The sequence below is a fragment of the Epargyreus clarus genome, unplaced genomic scaffold (assembly GCF_041222505.1).
Source record: "Epargyreus clarus isolate Ecla_fem2 unplaced genomic scaffold, WU_Ecla_fem_2.2 ptg000014l, whole genome shotgun sequence".
Lineage (NCBI taxonomy): Eukaryota > Metazoa > Arthropoda > Insecta > Lepidoptera > Hesperiidae > Epargyreus > Epargyreus clarus.
This window is the reverse complement of record NW_027332222.1, coordinates 5,236,760-5,260,968: the sequence shown is the minus strand read 5'-3', so window position 1 is coordinate 5,260,968 and position 24,209 is coordinate 5,236,760. Positions and strand designations below refer to the sequence as shown.

General features: G+C 32.5%; 4 protein-coding genes and 1 long non-coding RNA gene across 7 annotated transcripts in view; 3 read left to right on the top strand and 2 right to left on the bottom strand.

The window, feature by feature from the left end:
* Positions 1-1,555: 1,555 nt before the first annotated feature.
* Positions 1,556-2,378, top strand: LOC140747273 (uncharacterized). The gene is made up of 2 exons (XR_012102859.1): positions 1,556-1,678; positions 1,890-2,378. It is a non-coding gene; the product is annotated as an uncharacterized LOC140747273 (long non-coding RNA).
* A 1,344-nt stretch (positions 2,379-3,722) lies between these two features.
* Positions 3,723-6,213, bottom strand: LOC140747271 (uncharacterized). Its single transcript, XM_073079598.1, has 4 exons — positions 6,082-6,213; positions 5,637-5,995; positions 5,154-5,340; positions 3,723-4,741 (listed from the first exon to the last, which is right to left on the bottom strand). Exons 2-4 carry the CDS (start codon positions 5,984-5,986, stop codon positions 4,487-4,489), a joined length of 792 nt encoding a protein of 263 aa, XP_072935699.1. The 5' UTR covers positions 5,987-5,995; positions 6,082-6,213; the 3' UTR covers positions 3,723-4,486.
* A 4,604-nt stretch (positions 6,214-10,817) lies between these two features.
* Positions 10,818-12,162, top strand: Mnat9 (microtubule-associated Nat9). The gene is made up of 4 exons (XM_073079609.1): positions 10,818-10,947; positions 11,230-11,339; positions 11,656-11,712; positions 11,794-12,162. The coding sequence occupies exons 1-4, from the start codon at positions 10,871-10,873 to the stop codon at positions 12,141-12,143; spliced, it is 594 nt and encodes a 197-aa protein (XP_072935710.1). The 5' UTR covers positions 10,818-10,870; the 3' UTR covers positions 12,144-12,162.
* A 487-nt stretch (positions 12,163-12,649) lies between these two features.
* On the top strand, positions 12,650-13,820 carry CNPYb (FGF signaling regulator protein canopy b). Its single transcript, XM_073079607.1, has one exon. It carries the CDS (start codon positions 12,908-12,910, stop codon positions 13,565-13,567), a length of 660 nt encoding a protein of 219 aa, XP_072935708.1. The 5' UTR covers positions 12,650-12,907; the 3' UTR covers positions 13,568-13,820.
* A 2,867-nt stretch (positions 13,821-16,687) lies between these two features.
* LOC140747269 (choline-phosphate cytidylyltransferase A) overlaps positions 16,688-24,209 on the bottom strand; it is a 38,278-nt gene continuing 30,756 nt past the window's right edge. For 2 of the 3 annotated variants that reach the window (XM_073079590.1, XM_073079591.1), the window contains exons 4-8: positions 23,326-23,488; positions 21,584-21,753; positions 18,914-19,140; positions 18,407-18,468; positions 16,688-17,183 (exon numbers count right to left, since the gene is read on the bottom strand). In XM_073079590.1, the coding sequence (XP_072935691.1) occupies positions 17,071-17,183; positions 18,407-18,468; positions 18,914-19,140; positions 21,584-21,753; positions 23,326-23,488 (735 nt within the window). In that variant the 3' untranslated portion in view covers positions 16,688-17,070. Of the gene's footprint in view, positions 17,184-18,398; positions 18,469-18,913; positions 19,141-21,583; positions 21,754-23,325; positions 23,489-24,209 lie in introns of all 3 variants that reach the window. The other variant, XM_073079592.1, reaches the window with a different exon arrangement.

The window sequence follows — 24,209 nt, the reverse complement described above, 5'->3', positions numbered from 1 at the left end:
TTTTAATTCAACAAAAAACTTCACAATTAAATTGTATCCATTATTTCTATACCTTATTACATGCAAAGTACTCTCACAACTTTCATATTGTTGCGTATAAACAAAGTTGAATAAAATATCCTTATCAGTAACTAAGTGAAAACCCTGTAAATAAGCGTATGCCAGGTAATAAGAACTTTTGGTTACGATTTTGAAAAATCGAAACAGTCCATCAAAAAAAAGAGTACGTAAATTTCTTTACAACCCCACTTTTACTGCTTCATTTTAAATTAGCTGCATAATAATTGCTTTATAATCCGACTATTTAAAAAACACAATTGCGTTTCGTTTTATTTAAAGTAGCAAATAATATTTTTTGAAGTGTAAGCTGACATTTTAATTTATCCACTATTTTCGTAGTATATGATTAAATTATTATTTGAAAATAATTTTATTTATACTAATGTATAATATTTTAAATATAACTTTATAATAATAGTTCATTGTTACAAATACAAAAAAAAACATTTTGTTTACATTGACTGCTTAGCTATAACGAAACGCACTCTCCGAATTTGGTCGTGTTACAATGATGTTTACAACATGGCTGCTTACGATTACGAGTACTGTGCGTGTTAATATCTCTGTTATCCATTGTTATTTGTTTGTTAAATATTCCTGTTATAGTGTTGTTCTGTTATTTTGTTGAGTTTTTTTTGTTTCGTTTTGTTTGTTTTGTTGTTCTTCTTATAATGAGTGATTCCCAACCGGGTCCGAGTGGCCTGCAGAAGTTTTCTTCTCCAAAGAAGAAACGAGCGAGGTGTTCACTCAGTTCCTCGGAGAAAACAGTTATATGTAACATTTATAAAACTATCGAAGAAATGTGGCCAAAAGATAGTTTTATATACAGTAAAGATGTCGCAAAAAAAACTGCAGAAACTGCCGGCGTACATTTGAGTACTGTGTACCGAATAATAAAAGAATATCGAACTCATAAACGAGTTTCGTCACCGACTCCAGCTCCTAAAAAGGGGACAATAATGGACAAATTGGACGATATGACCTTGAGTGGAATTCGTAGGAAGGTGCACATGTTATTCTTTGATAACGATCCACCAACAATTGAAAAAGTTTTAAATTTAGTGAACGAGGACGACAGCTTACCAAGCTTTAAAAGAACTACCTTTCAAAAAGTTTAAAATAAACTGAAGATTAAATATTTGAAACGGTCGAGACGAAGTGTTCTCATTGAAAAGGAAGAAATTGTGCGATGGCGCTTCTATTATCTTCAAAAAATGTTAAGGATGAGAGAACAAAGACGCAAAATTTATTATTTGGATGAGACTTGGGTTAACGAAGGTACATAAACAATTTTAACTTATTTTTTATATAGAATCAATCATTTCTGTATACTTATTGATCTTTATTTAAACAGTAACCATATAAATTATTATTAATAAGTAGAATTTAAATGTCATAATCAATATTTTATCACATCTTTGGCACACACTGTGTATAAAATTATTTATATTAAAATATTTTAAAGCAATAATATATTATTTGGTTTCAGGACATACAAAAAATAAATTATGGCAAGACCTTTCCATTGAGTCTGCTCAACAAGCCTATCAGGAGGGACTCTCAACTGGCTTGAAAGCTCCATCGGGAAAAGGGAAGCGCTTGATAGTTGTACACATTGGTATGTTATCATCCTAATATTGTTAGCTTAAGATCACATAATTTTAGATGTGTGCTATCATGGAATTGAAAAAAGTTTTGTAAAAAAATAAACTCATGCATAGCTAATCAGGTTAACGTAAAAGTATAGTTTCTATGCCATATAGTCAATATATGATCACTAGACTGCTACATGTACTTTTCACATTTTAATATTTATCATTTTTTTATAGGTAACGAGGATGGATTTGTGGAAAATGCAGACTTAATTTTCGAAAGTAAAAAAGGTGAAGGCGACTATCATAGAGAGATGAACTCGAAGGTGTTTGAAGAGTGGTTCTCTAGAACTCTGGAAAAATTAGAACCAAACTCCATAATTGTAATGGACAATGCCCCATATCATTCTCGACGCTTGGAACGAGTTCCTTCTATGAATTGGTTAAAAAAAGACATACAAAGTTGGCTAACAGAAAAAGGTATCTCGTTCCAAGCAGAGATGATAAAAGCACAGCTTATCGACTTGGTAACACCTGAACGGGAAAAATACTCAGCATTTGTATGGAGGAGTCTTATTCAAAATCTATAATGGGCGGCCAAAAAACCTTAAGGATTTGTATTTTTACATGATGTATTACATACTTGTAATTTGTGCTATTTAATTTAATCATTTTAACCCGTTCATACATGTAATAATAGCTAAATAAATATGTACAAAACTCCAAGTTTCTATTTTTATTTTTAGTTACTACTAAACCAATTTCAATTTTATTTTCCAATCTACTCTGGGAGTAGAGTATTTACTAACTTACAGTCTATTTATTCTCTTAGAGTCCAAATACGAGACGTGTACATATTGCCATGGAGGATATTAAACTACCATTTCTCTAAATTACATTATTTTATTCATTCTGATTAAAATAGAATATCACACAGCATAATATCTAAGAAAATTGTATAAATTCACTTAATACGCATTTAAATGCTGATTTAAAATATATCTTGCGAGATTATTCTCGAAATCTAATTAAACTCAAGGTCAAATATTTATTCGCAATATTTAATTCAAACCAGACATTAGGTATAGTGTATAGAATAGGATAGAAAATAACGGAAATTTTCTTTTATTTTACATAATATTATACATTAATAAATTGTGCTAATGAAAAAAGGTTATTGTTATATGCCCGTTATCGGTTGCTAAGCGACGATTGTTGGTAAACATTCTTCTTCCAATTTGGCTGGAGTATAGGTAATTCTCACCTAAATGTGCCAAGCTTATAAGAAAGTTCACATAAAAATCTTGAATATATAATATAGCACGAATATATTTATTCTATACTTACACTTTACAACTCTTATCGCTGTAATAGATGAAATTGTATTTGATAATATATATTAGCATGAAATGCCAAAATATCTATACCTAACTTTTTCTACTGAACTCTATCTAAATATCTTTGCACAAGAATCTAGCACATAAATGGGAATAGTGTACTTAATTCACTGACAACAATAGGCGGGCTATTGATTGGTTTGGTAAGGTTCATAGCCATTCATGTAAGAATAATAATAATTACTGCCTGCATGCGTAAGTAAGACTTCGAAATTGATTTTCGGTCCTTCTCTTTCCAACAGTATTGGGTCTTACATGAGGTGACGTGCGATATTCTAATGTACACCAGGATATAGGTTTGTTACGTAGACCATTTTCATATGGTAGAGGCCGCAGTTGTTCAACGAATTGTGTAACTAACTTGCCCTTTCTATATTATTATCGTCATCTGTGTGTATCTTAATATAATTAATGTTTGAAAATTGACGCTTGGTGTCTTGATGGTATAAGTGTTGAGAAATAGATTGTATTCATGTGTGTATATGTACTCCAATTGTATAAAGTTGTTGAAATATGTATAAAAGGTGGAATTTAATTAAATGAATGTGCAATGTTATTAGAAATAAGTGATAACAAAAACAGACGTTAATATCTAAATCTTCCTTAATGAATTATACATGTTTATTGTCATATAATATATTGAAATACTAATTTAAAACTTAAGTTATTTTAAAATATGGCATTAAAAATTGATGGACTCTGAGGAAAAAACGGCTATAGCTGAGGCCTAGTATGTTATGTCGACAAGTCTATTTTGTTTTAAAGAAATACTGGTTGACACCTTCAATACAAGTTTAAGGATGTTAAAATGTTAGTAATTAAATGTTGAAGCTGAATGTTTATATCGTTGTTTATTAAAATATACATATTTTATCTTGAAACACTGTTTTTTTTTTTATAAAAACCAACAGAGTATGTGGAATCGTTTATTTTGTGTAATTTTTACAATAAGTGTAAATAAATAGAGTAAAAATATAAATTGCAACATAAAAAATGGACGGCACAATTATTACATTTAAGTAACTATCACTAAATAAATGTTTATAGACATCATGTAGTCAATAGAACATTAAAATTACAACATGAAGTTATTTTTAAAGGTTTAATTAGTTTTGCTTAAAGTCATAATCTACCCTTAAAATAATAAGGTAACCTGGCCCTTAATAGAATTACTGTGATATAACATTATTGACTTGTCAATTATCTTAAGATTCTCGGTGGGCTTAAAAACTAATTACTTGTTCCATTACAATTTCTATACATTTTGTTTTCATGTGCAAAATGTGCATTATCAGTCTTAACTATACTACTAAAAAACTTCGATGTATAATCCTTATCAAAAATACTAATACAAAAAATATGGAAAACTTGTGATATCAAAAAGAACACAATTTGCTTACAATTCTAATATATAAATAGTTACTTTAACTAAGTACTTCAATTGCCACAACATGTCAACACATCCCTCTCTTTATATGCCCTCACAGCTGTGTACACTGTTATTGCTATCCACAAACAGACGGACAGCCAAGAAGTAATCAGTGCGAGTTGCAGCGCAATGCCAGTGTTGATGAAATCTCCGCGGCGACTGTTGGGGGCGTCCTTCTGAATGTAGTCCATGAAGTCGAATATAGCCTGGCAAGCTAGGCGGAAGTGGATTGCTGTGGCATGGTCACCCGTGGCGTGTAGCTCCTGCAGTACAATATATAAGTTACTCTATGTATAGAAAAATAAGTACAGGAAATTAAAGTTTATATTATTGCAATTTCAATATTCTACCAAATGTTTATATAATGGTTTAATACTTTGAGTGCAGTTTTGCCAGAATTAAAATCAAGCCTCATAGTAAATGACAGATTATTAATTTTTGCACATGCGTTATAAAGTCGCTGCTTTTAAAACCAAAACACAGCAGAACAACATTGTTGTTATAAACCAAAACAACAAAAGCTACGACCATAAAGCAGAATAAAAATTAATTTTATAAGTACAGTGGCAATATATTAATTATTTCCATTGCAAATAATAATTAGTACGGAACTATGTTACAAAGATACTTGATATGAATTAATTGAAAGTTATATCAATCAGAATTGTACATTACCCTGACTAAATATCCCCTATACTGATGACAAGTCATCAAAAACCCATCAGTCATAATCGCCGCATGTGTCAGATTATAAATGGCAAACACTGCAGCAACACAAGATGTGGGGATCCAGCAGTATATAACTGCATCATTCTTATGGCTGGCCCTAGTTCTTGTAGTCACCACTATGGTCTCTCCTTCGCTGAAAGAAAATATAGCCATGAGGTTAATATTTTGTTTTTGAGTATGACTCACTGCCTTAACACATACAAAAGTTTTGTGAGGTATTTCAAATTCTTTATAAGATGTTATTATGGTTATTTTTCTCAATCTATATCCACTATTTTATATCTATGTTCCACTATTGGTCTCCTTTCAGAGAGAAAGGGCCTTAGGTCAAAACATTGCAACTTATTTCTATTCTTATCTATGTACAATTGAGTCATTTAAATGATGATACAAGATTGACTCATATACAGTTGCAAATATTATACTTACATCTCATCCATGGCCATAGATTTGTCTCCCTCATACTGCCCCACATTGTTAATGCACACTCTGTACATATGGAACAGTGTCATCACCAATGCATACACTAAGATAGGCAGGGGTGCGAATATCGCGTACAGACACCAGGAGTTGTGTCCACCATTGAAATATTGGAATGTACTGAGCCCATAGAATATGCATCCACAGTTAGTATTCTCCAGCCAACTCCCGGGACACACATCGAGCGTTGCTCGCCAGTGGTTGTATGGTACTGCCACACATACCACCGACACACCTAACAATATTGTCAGGAGGCCGTAACACCAGCACAATCGTCGTTCGGTGTCGTATTGATTCATCGTAATGATCTGAAAATGGTAGTGCGTTGTAACTTATAAAGTTGAAATATAAACTAAAATTTAACTTAATAATTGGAATATAAATGGGAATTTACCTGTAATCGTTTTATTTAAATGCGTTCTTGGCGAAACAGTCTCGTTAATATTTACAAGCTTATATGCACAAAGATTTAAAACTTGTTTTTGTGGTCACTTCTACCTGATTTTTATAAACTTAATCACAGATTTGTAGTTCACCACTTATCATTTAATTTCATGATGATAAGATAGGAGAGGAAATACAGGAATTCTATATTATCAAAATGTTGCTTGAAAAACAAATCACAGAAATCTGACAAATGACAGTTATAGTCAACGAACGACGTCAACGAATTTGTCAAACAATGCATTTTTAAAGTAATTCGAATATGATTTTCTAACGACTATGCCGCATTATTGAAATATTTGATACTTTTCAGGCTAAAATAATTTACAATAAAATGAATTAGATAAAATATACCAAACAAAATATTAATATTATGTAAATAATTAAACAAAATATAATTTGATATTGTTACTGTCATAATTGGGTACTTGACAGTTATAACAATAAAATATGAAATATGTTGGATATGATAGCTTATAAGTAAACATAAATTATGCAGTGTTTCGTTTATTTTTTAATACGTTCTAAGTATTTTAATTTTTAAAAAGAAATTTTCGATTTTTTATCTGTGGATTTTAAATCCCAAAACGGCGACAGTGCTGCCTCAAATGTCATGTGACGTCACTACATCGAAACCAAACAAGACAAATAATAATTAAATCGTTTGCTGTTAGAGTTGGTTGAATTTATGTTGTGAACCGAAATGAAGCCATACTATATTAAAGCTGATAGCGTGAACCTGCTTAAAGAAGATCCATATATGCAGTGCAATAAATCAAAATGGATACAAAAACTTCCGTGAGATAACCTATGGAAATATCAAATAAACAACGTAAGTAAAACATTCTTTATATTTACATTTAATCATATCGGACAATTAAAACATTTCTTAACTGACTTCAGACAGAAGTAAGGTTGTCTTCAAGTGATTATTAAGATTTTTTTAAATATACTTATATTCTTATGTGAACTGTTTTAAGGTTATTAATTGGTTATATTTATATTTACAGATCTTCCCGACAATCGTATAGTGACGACGTTATAGAGTATGTGCAGTTTAAGAGGAAGGCAAGTTTTTGTTTCATGAAAAGTAAAAGTTGTCCTGAACACAAGGTACATTAATGAAAATGAAAATGTGATGACTGTCCTGCCTAGAAGAAGTGAGGAGCCAAAAGTTTCGAAAGTGGGCACCAGTCTGAAATACATAAAGTAAAGTACACGGGAAATAGTACTTCTTTACTTGCGTAACCTACCCAACAAGATGAAGGAAGAAAAGTGACCATACAGTTCCTATTATTGCATTGCAATTTAATTCTGAAAATGACAGTGATAAAAATATATATCCATTTGTTTAATACGGAAAATAATTTTAGTAATGAAGAAAAGCAGACACGCAAGCAGCAGAAATATTTAGCTTAGGTGATCTGTAGTAATTATTGTAACTGTAACATATGATAAATATATACAAAAGTTCTACTGTGTGTACTCACTAATAGAACCATATAAACCAAATAAACAAAGAAATCGGTTAATAAAATACTAATATTAGCAAATCATGTATTTTTAATTATACAGTCCTGTAACTTAATCAGTGCACATGCACCATCAATAATAATAACACAGTCATGAAATATTTTAATTGTGTCCTATTAATTACAGAATGGGCCCTTAAAATAGAATTCTCATAGACGTCTTATAATTCTATTCTTATCATAGACATCTATATAATATAATAAATATATGAATACTTCCACTTGCTGTTTTGTTTTGATTACGTCCCGTTCCAATGATTTGGAATTGACAAATCACTCGAGAGTTACTAAATTTATTCCTTTTTTTCAATAATACTTTTCTTACATAGATAGTATAAAATGTCATTGCTTGCAAACAGAGGATTTAAACATATAAGAATCTGCAAGTTCTTTAACGTTTATGAGATTTGGGTTTAGGAACTTGTATAAGCAAATTTGTTAGGATATTTAGCGATCGTACTTGAACACATCGTCACTGCACACGCCTTGTAATTTGACATTCTTGCAATTGTACTAATAAAAGTTAAATAATTCCCAAGATTTCCCCTGAAGTATGTGTAGCGTCGAAGTTTATTTCTATATTTTCAATGTGTTGACGTCACGCTACGAAATGACACTTGACCGCCTGTTTTGGCGTAACGTTCCGTTTACCGTAATAAAAATATGTTTTTTATTAATAAATAGCCCTTTTTTCGAAAAAATGATCAATGAAAGGCATATATAATACGTATATGAATCTTCGATCACTAATAAGAACTAGATACACAATCCCATACAAAAATGAACTTAAAAAGTGGCGTCAAAATGACGCTAAAAACAAAGAAAAAAAAATTGACGACCGTGGTTTGTCACTTGGACAAGGAATTAGTGAAGACGAACTGTCATTACTTTTTATATTTTTATTAGGTCGAATTAATTAATTTTAATGAACATAATAATAATTTATCAATGAAAGTAAGTAATATGCAGTCACAATTTATTATAATAAAAATATAATAAGTTTAAAATTAAAATATAACCAAATACAAGTAATTTAATTAAAAAATCAACAAGCTGTTTACGCCGTTATCCAACGAAATATATTGCCCACGACTAAATAAATATGTAGTAAACCAACATTTATTTCAATTATTTTTACCTGCCTGCCAAGGAAGGGTTATGTTTTTCGCGCGTATCTTGTATGTTTGTCTTTATTTATTTGATCGGATCTAACAAACGGCTGGATGAATGTCGACAATTGGGTACTTGACAGTTATAACAATAAAATATGAAATATGTTGGATATGATAGCTTATAAGTAAACATAAATTATGCAGTATTTCGTTTATTTTTTAATATGTTCTAAGTATTTTAATTTTTAAAAAGAAATTTTCGATTTTTTATCTGTGGATTTTAAATCCCAAAACGGCGACAGTGCTGCCTCAAATGTCATGTGACGTCACTACATCGAAACCTGTCGATCGCATCGAAACCTGAAGTATGTGTAACGTCGAAGTTTATTTCTATATTTTCAATGTGTTGACGTCACGCTACGAAATGACACTTGACCGCCTGTTTTGGCGTAACGTTCCGTTTACCGTAATAAAAATATGTTTTTATTAATAAATAGCCCTTTTTCGAAAAAATGATCAATGAAAGGCATATATAATACGTATATGAATTCATTAAAACAGTTTCCCAAAAAGTGTCAAGTAGCCAATTAAGGTGTCATTATATTCGTCTCAATGAAAAAATCAAGATGGCGGATTTTTGGCGCGAAATAGTAATATTTCAAAAAAAGTTAACCGAACCTATCGAGTATGATATCAAATGAAAGGAAATTAAACGGAGATTATAAAAACATATAATTTGTATATATATAAAATAGCAAGGTGACTGACTGATTGACTGACTAAATGATTTTTTCATTTTTCAGAAATCAACGTACAGCCAAAACCGCTTAATTTAGAGTTCTGAAATTTTGCACATGGGTTCGCTATATAGCGTAAATAAGTACTAAGAAAGGCCTTTTGGAAATTCTACCCCTAAGAGGGTAAAACAGGGGATGACAGTTTTTTTCAAATCCTTTAATTTTGAAGCAACTACTGTAAAATTTAGTATTTGGCTTTCTGGATAGGAATAAAGACACACCTATTTATCCCTTTCCGAAAAATCAACCTCATAGAGGGCAAAATAAGGGTTAAAAGTTAATTTGAACAACCGTCAATTTTGACGCAAACACTATGAAATTTTGTATCTGGCTTGTTGGATAAAAATAATGAAATTCTACCCCTAACGATATAAAATAATTACTAGAACTTTGAATTACTGAAGTTATATATTCTATAAATCGTAAATGGTGGATGTTTTTCCGAAATAGTAACACGTTTTAAAAAAGGTAACCAAAACTATGGAGTGGGGTATCAAAATAAAGGAAATTAAAAGGTGATTACACACATATTATATGATATATACATGTGTATAACACATCGAGGTGACTGTCTGACTAAATGCGTAAGTTGCTGCGCCAGACACCAACGTAAAGGGAAACCGCGGATCTTTAGCGTGCTGGAATTTTACACATAGGTTCTTTATATAGCGTAAATGAGCCCTACGAAGATAAAATAGGATAATATTGTTTGAACATCTTTTGTTTTTGAAGCAGATACCTATTATAAAACTTTTTTTTGGCTTTCTTGCTAAAAAATGATGAAACGCCTATTTCACTGTTTTTGAAAATTCTACTTCAGCCTTTCTAGTGAAAATACGATATTCCATCATTTGTTAGCGTACTAGACGTGTGATTTTTGCAGTTTTGAACGAGCACTGAGGCATGTTTATTCTCCGAACGTTCAAACACTACTAACCTAAAAGCGCACCCAAATGTCTATTTGGGTGCTCTTTTCGTCGCGCCATTTTTTTGTCGCTGATTGTGTATCTAGTTCTTATTAGTGATCGAAGATATGAATTCATTAAAACAGTTTCCCAAAAAGTGTCAAGTAGCCAATTTTATTATTACCTTTACCCAATTCCGGAAATTTTGTAGGTTAAAATGTCAAAATATGTAAACAATTCAAAATTTCAATCAAAGTGATCAAATCAAATCCAAGGCTCCGAGAACGTTCACCCAAAAATATTGTAATATTAAATTGTGGATAAAATCCTTTTGGTGATAGTATGGAGTTGTGAAGTAGATATAGAGCAGTAGTTTAAATTAGTGTAATAACAATGAAGATCAACGCAAATATTAAAATTATTGGACAAAATGTAATTTTAGTGCCTTACAGAGAATGTCATGTATCAAAGTAAGTTAAGAATACCTATATGAACCTGGTTTATCATCATCAACCCATTGTTATGGTGTTGTTATTGGTTCTCTCTTAATGAGAAGGGTTTAGGACATGGTCGCCACTTTGACCATGTGCAGATTGGTAAACATAACATGTCTTTGAGAACTCAGCCATGCAATTTTCCTCATAACGTTTTCCATCGCTTGAAGGATGTAACTGTAGAATTATGTAGATGTGAGCTATGGAAGGTGATAACACATACAATTTATAAAGTCATATTTAATCTTTATGTTTTAGGTACCATAAATGGATGACATCTGAGGAGTTATTAAAACTAACAGGATCAGAACCGTTAACTCTGGACCAAGAGTATGACATGCAAAGGAAGTGGAGAGAAGATGACGACAGTAATTAAACATTCAGATGTTACAACTTAAATTGTCAAATGAACCTATACTAGAAGTACCATTCATTTTACTTATAATTATTATTTATGTAGACAATACTATTGTATGATGATAATATTAATATATTAAGTCGTTCCAGATTAATATTCTGTGAGCAGTTAGCCTAAACTAATCCAATACAAAATATCTTATCATTACATCATCAAACATTTCCCTATTTAAAAGGTTTAATTATAATTATTTTAAGGCTTTTTTATGAACTTAATAAAAAAATTTAATTGAAACTGCTAACATCAATATTATGTTTATTTTTCAGAATGTACTTTTATTATATTGGACAAAGCTAAATTTGATATTACTAATGATGAAATAGGTAAGACAAATAAATAATACAACATTATTGATGGCAAATTCTTCATCTAAGACTCACCTTACCACACTTGAATGTTTTCAGGATCCATGATTGGAGATACCAATATATTTATAATAGACAAAAATTTGGACCATCCAATAGGTGAAATTGAAATAATGATAGCAGAAGAATCGGCACGAGGAAAAAAGTTTGGTTGGGAAGCTGTGATCCTAATGATGTTGTATGGAATAAAATACATTAATCTATGCAGTTATGAAGCGAAAATATTACTGTCTAATACTATTAGCATAAAAATGTTTGAGAAATTAGGATTTACAAAGACATCGATAAGTAGTGTATTTGAAGAAGTAACTATGGAAAAAAATATTAGTGAAGATTGGGTTGATTGGTTGGAAAAACAATATCAATGGCAAATAAAACCATATGAATAATTTTTATATTTTCTGCCTATTATAATATATATTATTCATAACCTACTGTATAGTATGTTGAGTATATCATTATTGCCCCACAGCAGAACTTTGATTCATTCTCAAAGAGAATTTCTTAGGTCATGGTTCAATCTGCTGGCTCGCGGCTGGTGGTGAAATTTATAAATATTTGGATTTACAGCCCCATACGATGTTCGAATTTATGACTTTTCCCAATAATAGTAACAAAAACAAGGTAACTGTACCAATGTCATAGTATTAGCAACAAAACTTAAGTATTTATTGAATAAATAATATTTTTATTATTATTTTTTTCGTTTTATTTTGGCTTTTCTATTTTGATATAACATAACGCTAGAACACTCGTAAAATAAAGTTGAACAAAAAGCTACATGAGGATAAACGAAATATGGCATCTGGTCAATTTAAATAATCTGTGCTAAACATTCTGTGTATGTTATATACACTTATCATTTCGCTATCTGCCTGCCATTGTCTTTTCTGTCAAGTGTCAATAATTCTGCATTCTGATTTTGTCTATGTTGGTTATATTTTAATATTAAGGTATTAACCTTAAATAAATAGAGCTACCGGAAGAGATTACATTATTATACATGAGTAACTAACTAACTACCGGTTACTAGTGATAACTGGAGCACCATACAGAATACGTACAGTCCTACACTGTGTAAACTTAGTCTAAATTAGACATATACTTAGTGGTGACTTTGTTAATAGTTTAATGCAGAATTTAATCAGTCGAAATGGCAAAGCTCTATATTGTGGTGGTCCATATACTATTACTTGCGATAAACATTCAGTGTAACAACGAAGTGGAGGTTAAAACTGAAGAAGACGTCGGTGTCAAGTACGCGAGCAAATGCGAAGTCTGCGAAATTCTTGCAACGGAATTGCAATCCAGGCTAGAAGAGACCGGAAAAGTGAACGACGTAATTGAAATAGGATACTCATTAGACGACGTACAACCAAAGAAGAAAACTACGTATAAGAAGTCTGAACTGAGATTAATCGAGTCGTTGGAAGGAGTTTGTGATAAAGTTTTAGAGTACAATATTCATAAAGAGAGAGCAGATAAGACTCGGTTCGCTAGAGGCATGAGTCAAACGTTCAAAACTCTACACGGATTAGTGGATAAAGGTGTGAAGGTAGATCTAGGTATTCCTTACGAGTTGTGGGACAAACCATCCGCAGAGATCACACATATGAAGATCCAGTGTGAGAATCTTTTGGAGGAAAATGAAGAGGTCATAGAGGATTGGTATTGGAATTACCAAGGGGAGGTGCCTTTGAAGATCCATTTGTGCAAACATGCATTAAAAGGGGAGGATGACTCCTGTTTGTACGAAGATGTGAAAAGTAATGTGAAGGGAGAAATAGAGACTGTAGAGAAAGACGAATTGTGATTAATGCGTTGGGCATGTTTCACAGTTTGTATGCTGTGGATGCTGTTTGAGAGAAACTAGAACATTTGTATGTGAATCATATGTGGCTGCTTGAAAAGTATTTTTAATTATTGCATTTTGTAGATTTAAGTGATCTTTGTAATTTGATAAATTATTCTATTTTTTATTTTCCTTTTTTTTACATTTATCCAATAAGTGATAATCTCAGAAAGTACAATTTATTATATCTTTTATTAATAATAATGTATAAGTACTTATAACCCTTTACACCCGAGATGATATGAGCGTGAGTTTCACTTTAAAAAAATTCCCACGTGATAGCTTCTTATTTTTCGAAACGCAACCGATGCCGATCGATCGTGAGGAGAGTATCGCACGTGCTACCGGCTAAGTGAGCGGGGTGCAGGCGGTCAGTTGTGCTAGGGACTCGTCCAAAGATGGCAGATTTTTCGACCCGCGCACTGTCACAGGTATATAATTATTTCTGGTATTAAATGTTTAGTATCTATTATTAATTATAGCTAATTTGAAAGCTAAAAGAACACTAAATACGTGGAATTTAGTAGTTTATTCGATTAACTTGCAATTTAGATACAATTAGGTTGCAAATTTCAACTGTTACGATCGTGTGCCTACGGTTGTTGGTGCAGAATAACGTTTGATGAAAATGCTTTTATTGCTATTACCAGTTATGTGTAAGTTTCGTCAATATCAATTTTGTTTGTTTCAATTTTAGGGGTACATTTAAATGACGATCAGATTTTGCCAGTGCGGGGTGAGGAGAAATGTATCGGACATTGAAGATCTTCATGAAAGTGAAGAGCTTCAACCAAATAGATTAGAAAAGTTTCAATTTGAAGAATTGTGCCCTGAAACAGATCCAGAAGCACATGCAGACCCTCAAATAGAAACTGACCTAGAATTGGATCTGGAACTTGAGCCTGAACCTCAACCATCTACTTTAAAATCATCCCTAGAAATTTCTCGCCACCGAGCATCTTCACGTCCAACACATCGAAAAATAGCTTGGAAAAGAATACGTTTTCTGTCTTGAAAAGGTCTACACATCCCTACCAGCATCTCCAGTAAAGTCTCCAAAGAAATATTTTTCTTAATATTTTAATTATGAGGCTCTTGATATGTAACCAGATGCACAAATTTATATTATCTAAGAAGAACCGGTCGAAAACTTAATTTAATTGCAATAGATATGGCTAAAGTTTTCTCCATCTGCATTATCATTGGATGTATTCCCTAGCCAAGAATACCTACGCCTTGGAGACCTGGATTTAAGACGGAGGCAATAACGGAAGAAAGAAGAATGTTGATTTTCATAGAATTACGTAGATTAGGTTTCATTGCCAAGACAGATTTTTTATAAAGACTAATGAAAATAAAGACCGTGATGTTAAATATCTCCAAATTGTTTTAATTTTCTAATATTTTTTGATAAAAAACTATTTTTTTTTGCAATTTTCACGATCGTGAGTGTGACAGTTCCCACCGGAGACTCACGATCGTGAGGGTCGATTTCTGGATTACGTATAAACTCTGGATTTTTTTTCGTATTTTTTGTGGATCCCTTAAGCTATATAAAAAGCCGTAATAAACGTTTTGAATCGAAAATTGCGAAAAAAAATCTCCGGGTGTAAAGGGATAATGAAACAATTTTATGTAGCAAATGCCATAAGTAATAAGATTGTAAAAGGAATGTTAAATAACTATAGTTTTCTCCACCTATATAGAATACTTTCAATATTGTAACATATAAATTGAATCCCTCAAATCAATAAATACTGCTAATATCTGGCTTAGAACAAGTGTTTTTCTTGCACTTTCAACTGTACAAGCAGACATGGAATAGTTATTTATTTTGAATGATTCATATAAGAAAATTATGAAAATGTAGCTAAAAGATACTTGTCTTTTCAAACCAATAGAAAGTTATTTCTTTCATACCTTTTTTTAAAAGAATAACTGAGTTTTCACTCTCTATCAATCTAATTGTATGACAGCCCATTGACATGATACTACTCCCTGCTGCAAAGCATTTATTTAGTGGCATAGTGTAGGTTTTTATCACCTGAGCAGTGGTTGAATATTCATTTATGCGAAATTACACAGTTTCCAAATAAAAGTCAGTAAAATGTCCTACTGAATTGTTGACTCCCCCAAAACATGCCGGAGTCGCAAGCTGAATATGCCACCCAAAACATATTACTGGAGTGCATCATAATATAATAAATTAGAGAATGAGACACAATAAATATTTTACCAATGATTATATCTTCAATATTCTTTCAATTTCAAATTTCAATCTCTTTCATTACTCATCTTACCCACCTTGTCACCACAATAAAGTACATCACCACATAAATTTATAAAAAATGTCTTCCTGGTAAAAAAGAAACTGAATGTAAAATTTTGCAATCTGTCGAAACATGAACTCCTTTGGAATGCTATGCCTCTGATCTTGTTATTGTACGAGGCAAAAATACTTCCATGGTTCATACATATATTCCTATATTTATTGGTCAGTGAAATAGCATGCTGCATTTCAATATGTGTATTTGTACTTCACCTTTATTAAAAATGTGAGGCTATTCTTCCCAAGATGGTTTCATAATCATGGGTACCGTGATTTATCTGTATTTATTAATAATAGAAGTTTAATGTAAATAAATTAAAATTTGCAAATATATATATAACATTGATTTATTTAACTGTCCTCCAAATCTCATGTGAATATTTTAGTTTCGCAGTTCCTATCAATTAAAAAAGCAATTTCAAGACTCCCAAATCGACTTATCATATACATATTTAATTTTCATTCAGTTAAAATTATCTGAAAAGGTTAATGGCCTATTGTAAGATATATCCTGAGGTCAGATAATAAATTATATTAAAAATATTTTTTGCTTATTTGTTACTCATTTATCAGTATTACTAAAAATCGGGAGATAGGGTATATAAATTACCAAATCTACCAATAAGAGAATGCCATCAGGCATTATGTTTGCCCTTTTGCACATTTTTTAGAGGTGATGCAATAAATTTTAAATAAATAAATAAGTCCACAAAAATAAGCTATAAAGGGTAGTATAAATAACAACAAAAGAATGTATTAAGCACCTCTTTAATTAACTGTCAAAAAGTACTATACAAATAATATCTGTGATAAATTTCTGCACCTAGTGCATGCAGTTGTATTTATGGTGCTAACAAATTCTTGGCGACACGCTAGTCACCCTTATGAGAAAAATTTACATAAAAATATAAATAATAATATACGATTAACTATTACAATTAAATACATTCACTCAGTTGTACTCGGACAGCAGACATCCATAATTTTAAGCCGTAACATTCTCTATAATAATTTAAATCATAAACAATACAGCTTGAACAAAATGCTCGGGTGGATCACATAGTGAACTCCTTCGATGTGAACGGACGATGTACATTGTATAAAAATACTATGTATATAGTTGGTTTAGAGCCGCCTATAGATAGGGGCTGGTGTCCTGGTAGTCGTCGTCGCTGTCCGAGCCGTCGTCCGTCAGCTGGCGCTGCGCCGCCTCTTCCGGGTCCCCAGCGCCGTCAGAGCTCGATGCATCTGCACATGACAATCAATGCACACTTAATTAAATTACTATAAACACATTATTGTGTATAATGTAAGTATTTATGTGTAATTAAGGAGTTAGCACTTACAATTTGTGAGATACTATTTTTTTCTTATATTACATGTGTTACGTCATTTCATAGTTTTGAGTAGTTAAAAAAAATATATATATATACGGTCGAATTGAGTAACCTCCTCCTTTTTGGAAGTCGGTTAAAAAACGGTCTCTTATATTTTATTATTTACCTTGTTATAAAAAAAAACAGTCAGAGCTTGCTTAGAGTACTTAAAGTGTTTAAGTAAATGTTTCTTTTAATGTAACGTTTCATACGAAAAATAAACATAAAATATTAAAAACAACTTTATGTTACAAAATATATAATGAGAAGTGTATAGTGCATTAATAAAATAGTAACTACTATAAATAGTACTCTAGGTGAGAATACGGATCGTGAATTGTGTGCAAAAGCTCTACTAATTACAGTGCAAGTCTTAGTCTAAAATTATAAGTACTACTAAATGAATGTTTAATGCACTAACATGTAAAATAATAAGCATTTTTGTGTAACATGAAATATCCCCGTTTTTATACTACGCACGACACTATTGCGTACAATAGACTATATATAATCCGCGATTTTTTATTTAGTATTTGGCGATATTGTCGACAGACTGCTGTCATACAACGCGCTATATAGCGTTGCTGCATGCATGCTACTGCAAGTTCGTCAATGCATTTTGTCGTGTAGCGTAGTAGCCAAACGGGTTTATGCTAATGATGTGCCGAGTCGGCCATTTTTGGTATTTGAGTACTTTAGTACTAATTTAAAAAGAATCGAGTCAGTACTCGAGTCCAGAGTACTCACAATGTACTCGAGTTACTTACGGAGTACTCGAGTACTTTGTAACACACAGTTCAATAGCACAAAGACAAAAAAAAGCGTGTCTAAACTAAACTAAATTAAACAAGTTGTTACTTGCACAATTGATGTTGTATTCACTCGTTTGCCTATATAAGATACATAACACTGGAGTCAGTGTACGAGTACCGTCAGTATTCGAGTATCACTGGTACTCGAGTATCACTTGTTAGTACTAAAGTATGCGAGTTTATATACTCGAGTGTGACTCGAGTTGACCTGCCTCGCCACATCTCTAGTTTATGCAGTGTGTGTTAATGCTGGCTAGTACAAGCGACATAGTTACCCAGTTACCTGCGTGCGGCTCCCACTGCTCGTAGCGACGGGACTTGGGTGGCGGCGGGGACGATGACCCTCTGGAACAATCAGACATACATTAAGCAATATGTTGTGAGGTGTAGACGAAGTTAACAAATAAACTATATTTTCTGGTAAAATCATAAGATCTCAACCTATGTATGTTTACGTTTTATGTGACGTTTATAAATATTATTTATTTTGCCAAATAAATAAATAATGCCTATAATAAAACTTGTTTGTCTGCATATAGAGTCATATGTGCACACAATTAGTATAATCATACGTCCCTGATATATAGTAGTTACTCTCAGATCTATAGTAGGTACTACAAGAATGGTGCTTCTGGAGAAAATCTCAATTCCTACTATTTTGAACAAAAGTAGAATTCTCATTTCGTGTATGAGATGAACACAATCTAGTATGCCAAGAACAGAATTTTAAAGTTTGCTTGACTAGGGATAGATCGATCGTTTTTTTTGCGTTCGCTACGTCATCCATTACCTGTTCATGGGCTCGAGGTCGTCTCCGTTCTCGCTGGGCGGCGGCGAGGCGCGCGGCGACGGCGGCTGGCTGAGCGCTTGCATCAGGCGGCCCTTGGACTCCGCCCAGATGCTGGACAGCCGCCCGTCCGGCCCGAACAGCAGCAGGAACGCGTCGATCAGCTCGCGAGACTTCTCCTCCCACTTCGTCAGGATGTCCACACGCTTCTCGCCTATGTTTGTCATCACCTACAATGGTACTATTTTTAGTATAGGTCATAGATGAGTATAGATATGTGATGATCATCGCCTTGTAATTGAAGGAAAAAGGCTTAAACTAAAAGGCTTAAACGGCTGACAGAATTATGAGAATTGTCAGCCGTTTAATGGCTGTCATGGTGTAATTTATGAGAATTGTAAAAACACGAAATCGAAGAAAAAGTACAGAGAAATATACTTTCATTCATAAATGATCTAAAAACTATTTTTTTATATTCAATTTCATTTTTAATACAATTTCAATTGTCAAAACTGATTACATTATCTTGTTAGAAGTGAGTAATCTACTAATCTATGGTCTAGGTCTAGGTTAGTCTTATAAAATCGACTGTAATTTTAATTTTAATTTGAATTCGACTGCATTTTAAAGCTGCAAACTACTGCAGTTGGAATAATCTTGATATCATCATCATCTATTATTTTTTCAACGTGTGTATATTTTATATCAAATTTTTTTCGAAATATGACAGAAATGTATTACTGTGTCATTGAAATGTTCACCTTCATTTCTTTACTATAAATTTTTCAGTAATAAATAGGTATTGTAATTGTATCCGCGCATCTTTATGGAGGAAATAGGTAATATAATATTTTGTTATCGGTCATATTTTTTTCAAGGACACTTACTTTATTCGATTAATATTTTTTATATTTTTATGCATACGTACAAATTGTTTATTACATTCAATTGTGGTGGTTTACATTTTCCTCATGAATACAATATAAGATGGAACATAACGTAAAATAATAATTTGAAAAATGTGTACGGACAAAATTATCCATTCTATGCAAACAGGTAAGATTTTTTATCTTATTTTGGTGACTACAAAATATACTCGTATAAATCAACAGAGATATTGAAAGAAACAAAACGTTAGACTAACGAGAAAAAAATCAAGGTCTTCACGTCTAAGAAGAAAAACGTGCGCAATATATACTGACGACTTTTGGCCCGGATGAAACGCGATATTTTTTCATAAGGACTGACAATGACTAGAACGAGATACGAGCTGTAATTACAGTTAACAATAGTTCGCAAATGATAGCGTCACGGTTGTGTAAGGGCTTTGGCGGAAGACACGACGTACAGATTGTTTGAACGCTCGGTGTAGGCCGATAATGTCACAATTCTGTACAATTATATTGAAATTTATTCATGTTTTAGGTGAACCATTTGTGCAAACACATTAATATTAAGATTAGACATCTCTAGGATTAACTCAAAGTGTTTCTACGACATTCACGGGAAATATATGTTATATAATTATAATAATCTATACTAATATTATAAAGAGGAAATCTTTGTTTGTTTGTTTGATTGTAATGAATAGGCTCAAAAACTACTGGACCGATTTTAAAAATTCTTTCACTATTCGAAAGCTATATTATCCACGAGTAACATAGGCTATATTTTATATAGCCTATGTTACTCGTGGATAATGATAGAAATATATTTGATAAATAGATTTTGAGGCGGAACAAAGTTTGCCGGTCAGCTAGTATGTTATATTATATTAGACTGAAATCAATTACAAAATAAAAACAATAAAATTAAATTAATAAATGCCCATAAAACTTGGCCGGTTAGCAAAAGAAAGTATATTTTTTTAACGAAGTTACACGATATGCGTTTTAAATTATGCAAGGCTTTCGTATAGAATTTTTATTTTCATTTTAATCGACAAATACCAACAACACTAAGAAAACGCTTATTTAAGATTACAGAGATTATCTAAGATTACTAAGATAAAAATGCTTAAGTTTATTATTTCCGTAAACGATAGTACTAAGTTATCATTAATATCGTTCCTTCATCCATAATTATACTACGGGTTCGTTATCATAAAATATTTAGCAAATCTTATCAATCACGTGTTTAATGTGTAAATAACAATATACAACGTATATACGTGTCCATGTATTATTATTTACACGTGGTATTTGCTAATCGTGGTATATTCATTTTTATTAAAAAAACTAATAAGGATAATTAAAGTAATATTAGTCAGTATCATTAATAAACCGTTGAACATTCTGAGTCAAGTCCCTGTGGGTTATTACGATATTAGTGAATTAAATTATGAGATGACGCAAGATCTGAAATTGCACTTGAAGCATAGATTAAAAATGCGATTTGAGATCTTTTTGTCGCCCCCTCGTCGTCCCCAGTTATGAGCTCTATATACCTATGATCCCAAAGAGGGCTAGGGGATATAGGGGAAGGGGGATATATGGATACTATCATACGTATCTATGCAGCTACCAACTGACCTTCTTTCCCTTGACCTTGAGCTGTTTTTGTCATCCCCATCCTTAAATTTACCGCCCCGTTGCGTATGTCTCTTTACCTATGATCCCAAATCAATCCCAAAGGGGGTACACACTAGGGATAGCTAGGGAGCTACCAACTGACCTTCTTCCCCTTGTCCTTGAGCTCGTCCATCTTGTTCTGCAGCCGGAACTTCTTCTCATTGAGGAAGGACACGTTCAGCTCCTTGGCGGAGTAGCCGCGCGCTAAATTTCGCCGTACATAGATATCATAGTCGCGTACTATTCGCGCCACTATATCTGACGTTGATACGCCTGCAATATACAAAAAAAAGTTTTGTCAATAAATTGAGTATAACATTATTTTTATTCAGAGAATATTATGTGGAAATGGTGACAACGATAGTATAAATCAAATAGAATTAATATACAATTGTATTTTTATTAATTTTAACAGCGATGGTAGCTACGAATATTTTACGAGTTGGATATTATCAATATTTTGTAAAATTGGGAAAATTGTATTTTAACAATAAATTTTACATTACTTGCACACCGTACATCGTCACATTAAATAAATAGATCATATCCAATGATCCTAAAACTTTACTTAATCCTTGTCAGAACCAGTTAGCATTAGCTACGAAGATAGAAGAATTCTTCATAGAAAAATGTTTGACTATAGTAACATTACAGCGATATCTATCTTCTAACGGTTTTCTTAAGGGTATGGTTAAGAAGGTAACTAATAAGACCATAAGAAAATATTATTTATACCATGTATATTTCTAATACAAAATGACATAAGGAGTCCAGAGGAGTTAATTTAGTCTACACGACCACAGTTCACGACCGGGATGCCACACGATTGCATAAACAACACGAGATCACGCCACTTCTGATTACTCATCGAGCCCTCAATAAAATACCCAGCGCTTGTTGTTAAGATAACGGACCGTTCATATTGTATTACAACATTGGATGACTAAATTTGTAAATTTCCGATTAGATATGTAAATTGTGTTTTTATATTTTTAACAGAGTTCATGTGTTGACCAATTATGTACACATTTCCGTATTTATTATTTACAGCAAGCAGAAGAATTCATTGAATGATGAGTTCAGATTTCTATTGTAGGTCTGTGTGTTTGTGTATACGCCTTTGTGTGTGTCCATGGCATCTACGACAGAAGGAATTCTATTGTGGGGCTGTGAGTACCTATAGAAAGCTTATTTAATTTTATTATTATTATATACTTGATAAACTAAATTTGTAATCTTCCAATTATTTATTTTACGTATTTTTCTTTACATTGTTAGCGTACGTAACGGTAAGTAAAAATGTACGTGAACTTAGTGTAAAATTTTAAGAATATGATACATGTAAAATACGTGACATGTAAAGTAAAATGTGTAAATGACGATACACTCCGGCACTGCGATTTGAACGCGGCCACAGAAACTGTGTTCACGATCCTAAATAAATATTGAGATGTAAATCAATTGATTCTGGAAGCATTTTGTCATGTTTATTTCCATATTAAATGCTTCTTCCATGATTCTTATTTTTTCCAGATACGATAACTTTATGATGGAGACAATGGAAACAATAAAACAACTAAAGGAAAGGTAGAATCCTCGGTGACTTAGTGGATGATGTGAGAAGAGGCTTCGGCCTTATAACAGAAATTGCCGAGCTGTTGTGTTCTGGTTTGAGGAATGTGGGAACTGACACATACGTAGGACGTAGGTATATAAGACATTTCAAGATAAATCTTATATCTTCTTAGGTAATAGACCTCACATACTTTTTAAATCTATTACTTAGATTACAGATGTCTTACAGCGGTCTACTAAATCTTATAAACAAACTATTTATCAACCTACCTTCTGTTCTTTCTGTCGCGACGAACATATCCTTTGCCTTGATCATCGCGTACGTGTCTTCGCAGTCCTCCGTCGTGTAGGGGATGTCGTCGTGCGCCACGAAGTCGATCTTGTGCTTCTCGAGGAACTCCTCGTCGTACTCCCACGGCGCGTCGCAGACTACCTGACCGACAATACCACAGGATTATTCAATAGCTCATTTTATCATTGTTTTATTATACTTCTATATACATATGTAAGTTATGGTAATAATATAGGAATAGCACACAGCAGTCCAATTGACGGTAAGTGGCTACTGCCGCCTATGGACATCTGCAATCAACCCCAGACATGACCGAATTCCCACCTACGGTTGGCCACAGATGCGCCGAGGACTAAGCTGTAACGCCTCGGAAAAGTATGTTTCCCTCACCACACCCTTCAAACCAAAACACAGCAGCGCTTAACACTGCTGTTAGTAGGCAGAAATACGTGTGGAACCACAACTTCTACCACCTTCAAACTTCTATATTCCTACTGTATCACTAATAAGGTGTAAGAAAGTTTACGTTATAGGGCATAACTCAGAATTAGTATCGACCGGTAAACTTTATCATAAAGAACATTATAGAAAAATGACGTTATGAAAATTAATGAATAATTACGCTGAGTGATCGATGATCGATCTTAGACCTCATAGCAACTTTGACTTTTTGTAATCATGTGTCCGTTAGAAATTAATCATCACTTTATTCATTGTTGAAGGAAAACGTCGTGAAGAAATCTACATGCTCGACAGGTTTAAAAATAAAACCGTTTAAAAATCTCAATGGCGTGTGAAATCTACAAAACGTCCTAATGTGTCTTTCTGAGAATAGATCCGTGATATTTGAAATATTTTTTTT

Bases quoted from the DNA above. Each gene is read 5' to 3' on its own strand.
- LOC140747271 (XM_073079598.1), bottom strand. From the start codon at position 5,986: ATGAATCAATACGACACCGAACGACGATTGTGCTGGTGTTACGGCCTC. The intron at 5,341-5,636 runs GTAAGTATAATA...ATTTTCTTTCAG, and splicing joins TCTATGGCCATGGATGAGAT to CGAAGGAGAGACCATAGTGG. The intron at 4,742-5,153 runs GTAATGTACAAT...ATTGTACTGCAG, and splicing joins ATAGGGGATATTTAGTCAGG to GAGCTACACGCCACGGGTGA.
- Mnat9 (XM_073079609.1), top strand. From the start codon at position 10,871: ATGAAGATCAACGCAAATATTAAAATTATTGGACAAAATGTAATTTTA. The intron at 10,948-11,229 runs GTAAGTTAAGAA...TTTATGTTTTAG, and splicing joins AGAGAATGTCATGTATCAAA to GTACCATAAATGGATGACAT. The intron at 11,713-11,793 runs GTAAGACAAATA...GAATGTTTTCAG, and splicing joins TATTACTAATGATGAAATAG to GATCCATGATTGGAGATACC.
- CNPYb (XM_073079607.1), top strand. From the start codon at position 12,908: ATGGCAAAGCTCTATATTGTGGTGGTCCATATACTATTACTTGCGATA.